The 9,089-nt window shown below is 42.9% G+C and overlaps 1 protein-coding gene across 1 annotated transcript in view; it reads right to left on the minus strand.

The window, feature by feature from the left end:
* Nucleotides 1-294: 294 nt before the first annotated feature.
* Nucleotides 295-9,089, minus strand: part of MYCT1 (myc target 1) — a 22,726-nt gene continuing 13,931 nt past the window's right edge. The window contains exon 2 of the mRNA XM_010161553.1: nucleotides 295-963. Coding sequence (XP_010159855.1) covers nucleotides 431-963 — 533 coding nt within the window. The 3' untranslated portion in view covers nucleotides 295-430. The remainder of the gene's footprint in view (nucleotides 964-9,089) is intronic.

Here is a 9,089-nt window from a genome sequence, read left to right on the forward strand (position 1 = left end):
TTTGTTTGTTTGTTTTTTTAAGATGGCTTGCTCCAAAATTTGCAGAAATATGTATATTAGTAATTGCTAACATGATCTGTTTCTTCAAGAAATTATCTGGGTTATCTGGGTTATAATACAAAATTATGTGGCAGCATTTCCTTTCCTCTAAAGTAAAGATACCATGGCTACAATTAAAGATACACCACTATAAATATGAAAGCATATGGCAGAGCGGGAAATTAGAGCCAGCAGTGCAAAGACAAATGATCCATTGGACAGTGGGATATTGTGCCCTAAGAACTTGCTGCTACCCGCCTCTTGGCAATGTATGTCTCCTCCACAACAGCAGCCAGAGACTTCCCAGAGATCTTCATCATGAACAGAAAATTCTTGAGATGATTGAAGTTCCTCCTAAAATGCATGTGCATGGTTGCAGCAAGGACCTAGCTCAGGAGTCTGGGAAAGCTTTTATGATGGTTTCATAGGCAGGAGGGGGGGTCTGTGTGGAGTGGCAGATGCGGAGGTTGTTGTTAGACCAGTGGAATTCGGGTCGACTTAAGCTGTTGGTGGTGCTTCCCACAAGGCTTGTGGTGGTGTTGGTAGGAGTGAGGGTGATCAGCTGACTGTTCGTCTCCACGGGGAGAGGAGGACTCTGCAGGAAAGGGTGGAAGGTGGATGCACGGAAGCTTGACTTCCTGGGGAAAGAGATGGCTTGCTCCAAGGAGGCTTGCCGCTGGAAGGTGAGGCTGGCCAGGCTGAGGTTGCTCCGACGTTCACAGCTACTGTTGCGGTAAAATCCAGTCCTGCCACTAGTGTGGCCATGGGAGGAGGGTCTGGACCGACGGCTGAAGGTTGAGGAGCTCCCCTGGGAAATGTGGGCACTAGCTCTGCGACGGGACAAGCAAGTGAACAATGCCCAGATGATCCCTCCAATCGCCAGTCCAACCACCATGGACACTGTGAAGGCTATTGTTATCTGCTCTGAAATACAGCAAAAATAGACAGCAAAGTTATTTCATTAACTCTAAAGGAATTTCCTGCCAGAAAATGAATTTAAGTTGACACCTTCCTTAAAAGATGAACAAACCCTAAGATCTTAGTATATAATACATGAACTTTACAGCACAAACAGCAGTTCAGATTGCTCTCACTATATGGCATTTTTTATTTAATCTGCATAATTCAACATCATCCAGAAAGTGGCTTGCATTTGATACCAGTTCCTGTACCAATGCAAGGGAAATGTATTTATTCTCTACCAGAATCACCCACCCACCAGCCTCAAGGTGTGTTATAAAACTGCCAAATATTTGCTTCTGTGGGCAGTATGACTTGTGGATTAATGTAGACTTGTTCTGTTTATAGACATTTATGGTCTATGTGTACATGTTTGCAAACTCACCTATTACAACAAGGGTGTAGCTTCTGCCATGTTCTTAATGGAGTAAGCCTTGTATTTATTACAACATGAGAACATATCCCAGCCTTTTACTAGTGAATAACAGATACTTTAAATCCTCATAGTAATTAATGTAAATTACTATATCCTAAATGATTATGGTCAGACATAACCATTAGTAATATTAAGTCTCTTGGATATTTCTCATCCCCAATGCCCAATTTAAAGATGCATTAATCTGCCATTAAGAAAAGTACATTTCTAGCTCTTTTACAAATGCTTTCAAGATTTAAGAGGTCTGAAAACAAAAAAGAGCATGGCTAGGATTGTTTCCTCCCCCACATGGTTTCACAGCATGGAGGAATACAATTTTTTTCCTTATGTATTTCTAAGAATAGGACAGTTGCTTTGGAAAACACTTACTTTTGCACTGAGACAAACTTTATTGCTGTTCTAAAAAGTTTAGACATGCATTCGTAATCCTGGATAAGATCTGAAATGAATGCAAAACTTTTATAGATCCCCTCAAAATTCAAGATGGGATTAGATCTCAAATAAGAAGGAACACTATGTTGAGTACTGGTAGAGCAAAGTGGGAATAAGTGAAAAAGAGCCATGGGACAGCTTGGAGCATGTTTATTTTGTCTGTGCAGTGTTATCATGTTTGTGAAGCATTTCTGTTAAAAAGTTTTATTGGGTTTGCGTGGCAAAGTCTTTTTTTTTTGGGGGGGGGGGGGAGGGTAGGCGGTGACATGGCTACAGGGGTGTCCGCTATGAGAAGCTGCTGGAAGCCTCCCCTGTGTCCAATAGCACCAATGCCAGCCGACCAAGGCTGAGTCCATCAGCAACAGTGGTAACACCTCTGGGATAACGTATTTAAGAAGGAATAAAAGAGGGAAAGGAAAATTGCAGCAGAGAGAGATACTGAGATGTGAGAGGAACAACCCTACAGACATCAAGGTCAGTGGAGAAGGAGGGGGAGGAGGTGCTCCAAATGCTGGAGCAGATATTCCTGAGCAGCCCGTAGTGCAGACCATGATGAGGCCGGCTGTGCCCCTGCAGCCATGGATGGCCACGGGGGAGCAGAGACCCACCTGCAGCCTGCGGATGACCCCATGCTGGAGCAGGGGGATGCCCAAAGAAGGCTGTGAAGCTGTGGGCAGCCCATGCTGAAGCAGGATCCTGGCAGGACTTGTAGCCCCATGGAGAGAGGAGCCCAGGCTGGAGCAGGTTTGCTGGCAGGACTTGTGACCCCACAGGGGACCCAGGCTGGATCAGGCTGCTCCTGAAGGACTGTGCCCCATGGGAAGGACTCACATCAGAGAAGTTCATGGAGTACTGTCTCCCGTGGGAGGGATCCCAGGCTGGAGCAGGGGCAGAGTGTGATTAGTCCTCTCGCTGAGGAGGAAGGAACGGCAGAGACCATGTGATGGACTGACCACAAGCCCCATTCCCCATTCCCCTGTGCTGCTGGGGGACAGGAGGGAGCAAATTGGGAGCAAAACTGATCCTAGGAAGAAGGGAGGGGTGGGGGAAAGGTGTTTTAAGATTTAGTTTTTATTTCTTATCATCCTACTCTGATATGATGGGTACTAAATTAAATTAATTTTTCCCAAGTTGAATCTGGTTTGCCGGCGACGGTAGTTGATGAATGATCCCTCCCTGTCCTTGTCTTGACCCATGAGCCTTTGGTTATATTTTCTCTCCCCTGCCCAGCTGAGGAGGGCAGTGATAGAGCATCTTTGGTGGGCATCTGGCCTCTAGCAGGGTCAACCCACCACAAAAGGAAGTTATATTCATTAGACAGAGAAAGATGAGTAACTTCTATAGTGTACAGAAGCAGAGTCCAGCTAATACTGTAACTAGCTGATAACTGTAACAGAAGGTAGCAACTCCAGGACTGGGATGCAGCCATTAGGACCCAAAAAGGGCAAGATAAGACTAGGTTCAAGATTTTCTTGCAAGGTAACAGCTGTTAAACAGTTTCCCCTAAATTTATGGTGCTGCACAAACAGTTGTTTCCAGAACCCAAAATAATGACACTAAATCCAAGCTGTGGGAATTAGCCAGTGTAGATGCTGGAGGGGCAAAGAGAGGGAGTGGCCCAAGGATATGGAGAACAGCCAGCACAGCAGAGGGAGAGGAGAGGTGCCAGGCATAGCCAGCGGGACCTGCTTGCAGGCAGAGGCACCCGTTATGCACCAACACACACCTTTGCCTCAGTGTCTAGCAGGCTTAAACTTTGGGCAGGTCACTGCAGGAGGGGGAAAGCAAACCTCTGCTTGCTTTCCAGCAGGGGAGATGTAAATGATTATTGGTATAATTGCACTTTAAGAATTTGTTATTTTTACTTTCCTTATCTAAATTCTTATTTTTCTCCCTTTGTGAAAAATTGTTAGCTGTGTGATTCATACTTGTACTTCAGGAGAAATAGCTCCTTGAACACCAGAAAGTTGAGTATAAAATTTTTGCTGGTTTCTGGGTGGGGACTCCAAGTAATATTAAATTTGAACCCAGCCCTTGCTGCTGCCCATCAAACCCTGTCGGAGGGGCAGTGTATTCACCCTACGTGCTTTTGCAGGTGTGCTGCTAGACCGGACCAACAATATCAGGAATTACTGACATCACCATGAATCTCCTACTCCTTAACATTTTTCAGGATAGACTTGCAGTTCCATGATGTCCAGAAAATTTAAGCTCTAATTAAACCACTGATATTTTGGATGGCTATACAATCATACTGCTCCTTGCTTGTAACCTTGGCTTTCAGATAGGCATCTAACCATGATCCTTTTCAAATGGATGAGTAAAGCAAAAACTGCAGAGGACAAAGCATGGGATATTGTTGCAGAGCACTACTCTTTTTTGGGAATGCTTTGTTGTCCTTTTGTTCAGAGCTGGACTAGACTCAACCCTAAAATATAATTCTACTTTAAGCCCTCAGTTTTACTACTAAGAAACTCTTGACTGGGCACACTAAAGTCAAAGGGCGATTGTCTGGTCTGCTTTTCACAAGAACCTGCAGGCAGCCTCCTGCACTGCAGATCAGAGCTCCATCGTCGTAAGCAGCCTTCTGACAAACTCATAATGATCCTGCCCTTTATAAAACATCTTTGGAAACACAGCAGGCCTTATTGTGTCCCTTTTGTCCCGGAATAGCCTTTCATGCCATTTTAATGGATTTAATACATTCTGTTACTGCAAGTTCCTACTCCTAGTCCTGAAGGAGGGAAGGGAGATCTAGGACTTGGTTGCCTCCTCCTGAGAAAATCCCAGGGAGTGTCCTAAAGACAGCACTTCCCAAGTACACTAGAGCTGCAGTCTGGGTACCTCTACTGCTGTCCCTGCCTAACTATGGGAAAGTGGAGCAAGAACTAATCCTTTCTTAGGCTGATTCCTCTTACACCTCGGCTGGAATGCTAGGTACGTTATTATATTTTGAGACTTAAAACTCTTGGATCTTTGCACAGGGCTCTGTGCTGCCAGCTGATATCCCTGCTCTTGTTTGGGCTCCCAGCTTCAGCAGGGAGGAAGAGAAGGGGTTCTCCACAGGGCCCAAGTGTAAGCAGATGCACAACAAGCCACACAAGTATACTTGGCTCTGGGGCTGCCATGCACCGTGGTGAGGATTTCTCCCTGTTTCTCTCTAGCCATAATTTTCACCACCTGCACAATCAAATCAGCATTTCACACTGTTAAAAGCAGATGAGGGAATTGACAAAAGTATTGAGTGCAGCTCTTCAGTCCTTCCCACGTGCTGTTCCCCTGTGCTGGAGGTACAGCACAAACAATTATCCCTTTGGATGATGCCTTCATTTTCTTTAACTTATTTGATTCTTTTATTTTTCTACCTCTGTATATGAATGTAAAAATAGAGGGCCAAATCATTCCCTGGGGAAACTCAGCTGGGTTTACACTGACTATTGCAGTTGCCATCTAGTACCCCAAATATTCTCATTTCAGTTTGGACCTACATTTAATCCTCCTGGTTCTTATTACAGAAATATCAGTAGACCCATTAGTTACAGACACTTTATTCTTTCTCTTCCCAGACTCTTCCTGACTTCAGTGGGACCTGTGGGTCACAGAAATAGGCCAAACTTGCTTTTTGTTGACTCCCTACAAAGGATAATTTTCACTGAAATGTAATTCAGTTCTAAAAACTTACACTGAAGAATTGTAAATCTATGCCCATTGATTTCCTCTTTAGAATGACCAGTGAGCACTGCCCTGAGGTACGTTGGAGAAAATACTACCAAACAGAGAAAAAAGATCAAAGGCAGGGTGGGACTTGCTGCACCTGGGATTTTGAGGGGCACAGCTGACTTTCACAAAGTTGATTTTCTCTTCCTTAATCTGGGCAGTGCCAGGGCAGAATTAACCTTTCAGGAGAGTCAGAGTAATATGTACACAAAGTGTCTCCCAAGAATCCATTAGAATATCTTATGATTTCCTGAAAGCTGCTTATGACAGTCTGTCCTCTGTTTTTAATGAAAAAAAAGTAAAATTAGGGATAAAGTAGGGATGCTTACAATAAATAACTCCCCAGGCGCCACTCCCCTAAATATGTTTTGATCTGTATGTTTCTCAGGCTGCTCACACTGCCTGCTTTATTTGATTATCCCCCAACTGAAAAAATTTGGTACCCTGTCTCAGTCAATTTTCTCCACTCTCACCTCTAACACCAGCTCAGGTGAAGGACAAAGGGTTTTTTACAACAATGCAGGACAGACTTTGAGGTAGAAAGTCAGAAATAAAAGGATATAAAGAAATAAAGCAACATAATATCTCAGCTACATTATCTTTCTTATCTATGGTACTTTCAATGTTTCCATGCCAAAAAGGTTGGAGGTTCAGAACCCACAGTAACACCCATGACTTCTGCATGTTACCCTCAGGTCTGAACACCAAGCCAGCATGTGTCTGTCAGCCCAACATCTATCCAGGTCAGGCAATTCCTTCTGAAGTCTCTCCTAATTCCTTCCTCCCTGGTTTCTGCATGCAGTGTTAAGCAAACGCAGTGCTACAGGTTTGTACAGGGGTTTATTGCCTCTGTCACAAAACTTTTCTTGGTTGTTGCAGCTTTGTCTAAGGTTTTTATAACTTTCCATGAACTGTATATAAGAAGTATTAAGATGTATCCCATCAAGCTGATGGCTTCTTGCAAGTCCTTAACACTCCAGAGAATCCACACAGGAGGAATTTGGACATGTTATTAGTAAAGATTAGACTGACTGATATGGTGCTGTTCATAGTTATGGTCCTGAAACAAGTTCTTCCTATCCAGTGTGGGCACTGGGAGCAAGGACAACCAAAGCAGGCTTACACCAATCTGTAAGCCTTCTGAGAAGTGGACTAATTTCTCTCCTTCATTACCCTGGGTATAGTTCACAAAGAATTAGCAACATGGTCCCTACCTTGACTTGTCAGTCCCTGCATCAACCAAAGTCTTCATAACATAGATTTGCTTTTTGTGATGGAGGATCCTACCTCTGTCATGGAGCTTAGCAGGGTCCTTGCAGACATACTAATCTCTTATTTATGTGAGACTTTAATTTTCTTTTCATGTGAATGGACCACGTCAGATAGCAAGACATGCCTTTAAATTAAAAACATGTTTGAACTGAGGTTTCGTTTGAATTTCACTCTGGATTTTGTTCCACAAGCATGAAGTTTTCCCAAGGAATCTCCCTCTTGCCCTCATCTCTCTCTGCGTTGGGCTAGAATAGCATTTTGCTCCCCAAACTCATGAAATCCTTTGGAAGTGCATCTTTCCTGCAGCCTTATGATAAATTCCTCAAGGTGTAAAGTTAAAGTGGGCACAAGAACGTCCTTGACTCATGCTTACAAAAACATACATTTGTAAACTTTTCAGCTGCCCAAGTATATGAAAGGATAGTAGAACCTTTCAAAACCATGCAAGTAGCAGCTTCAGTAAGAGCATCTCAGAGCAAGAACCAGGGCAGGGTGGGGGAAGAGGGAACAAAGTACTGAATACAAAGGAAAGAGAAACAGAGAAGCATCTTTTAGTCAGGCCGTGCACACGTTGCTTGTATCTGATCTGCATCTTTGCCAGTAATAGCTAATAAAGCTAATAAGGACCTAGTTACGTTTCCAAGCATCTGTTCTGCTCATGCTATTGCTAAGCACAAAGAGGCAGAAAATGCCCATAGGGTGAGATGACACCTACACATTCAATTTGATTTCTAGTGGGTCATTTTCAAATGTTACAATCTTCTTTATGTTTTGGAGCTGTTAATTTTTTGTTATTGGTTTTTTACTAGAGAAATAATCGAGTAGTTTTATCTTAAAGTTATTAGAAGTCAGAAGGTAGCTTGTCAGTCAAGAATGGCATTGTTCAACATTCAAACTCAGAATGCTATGGAAATGTTTTGCTTATATTATGTTAGAGCAAGTTTCCTTTCATTTAATTCAGCAAGTGAGTAATTTTCCCATTTCTCTTTTCTTCCACCTGCCCAATACTAGCACGAAGCATTGCACACCTGGCATGCAAACTTTATTCCATGTGGGTTCCAGCAAGCTTGCATGCAGTTCGTACAAGCTCATTGATTTCATCTGTATTAGCAATTAGAAGTATCAGAACATACCACCATGTTGTATAATGGAAAAGATCTATTTCCATCAAAACTTTAGAATTGTAATTTTATTTCAATTTTAATTCTTTCCTTCTCACATTTTTGTGAACTCTTTTTCCTTTAAGCCATGCAGTATGTCAGTGACTCAAAACTTGCCCAAGTAAGTAAACATTCCTCTCCCCTACATGCACACACACTTGCGTACACACACATTGCCTTGTCCCAGAGCTGAGAAGCCTTGACAACTGATAGAAGGTTTGATCTCAGACATGGAGAAATCCAGCTCAGCCTCTGTCTCACCCAATATTTTTTCCCAAAATGATGGCACAGTGACAAAAGCTGGTATAAGAAAACGTACAAATCAGTATAGGAATTTATACCTGAACATTGCACAGCTTAGTGTAGAGCATCAGCTACTGTATCAAGCTCAAATTGTATTTAAAAATGAGAAATCTAGTAACCTGACTAGTAAGAATGATTAAGATACTGTTTTCCAGGACTCTCAGTGTCTCAGGTTTCAAATGTGGCTTAGGTAAGTCATCAGCGGGTATTCATAACACAGCTTTGCTTGTGCAAAACCAGACAGAAGAAGACAGGATCCATGAAAGTTTGAATAAACTCATAGCATCTTCCAACAGCTGTAGCACATATGCATCCCTAAGCCAAACAGGTTCCAACTACCCTTCTTTGTGCATCCCAGGCAGCAAGTTTAGAAAGGAAGAATACCCTGGGCCCAGACAACCGCCAGTTTTTCCCACCACAGAAGGTTTCAAGTGATTTGCACTATTTGAAATTTTGTGCTGGTTCTGTCAACTCCAAGCAAACAGTTTAAAGCTGAGGCTGGTATCAGCAGCCAAATCCTGTGCTGCTGTTGTCATGCTGAGTTCAAAAAAACCAAATTCTCTGTATCTGACAAGTGTTGACATTACTATCTTCCCAATTTTTTCTCACTAATTGTATTAGCAAAACAGCCTCTCATTAATCATTTCTAGGCAGCTCATGATTCAGTTGGGTGGGCAAATCAGTTGCTGTGTAATATCAACCAGCTGTGATCTTAGTCATGGCAATAGTTTAAGAAAGGTCACACAAGACTCTTGTGGCACGAGTGAGCG

The sequence above is a fragment of the Eurypyga helias genome, unplaced genomic scaffold, assembly GCF_000690775.1.
Source record: "Eurypyga helias isolate BGI_N326 unplaced genomic scaffold, ASM69077v1 scaffold32370, whole genome shotgun sequence".
Lineage (NCBI taxonomy): Eukaryota > Metazoa > Chordata > Aves > Eurypygiformes > Eurypygidae > Eurypyga > Eurypyga helias.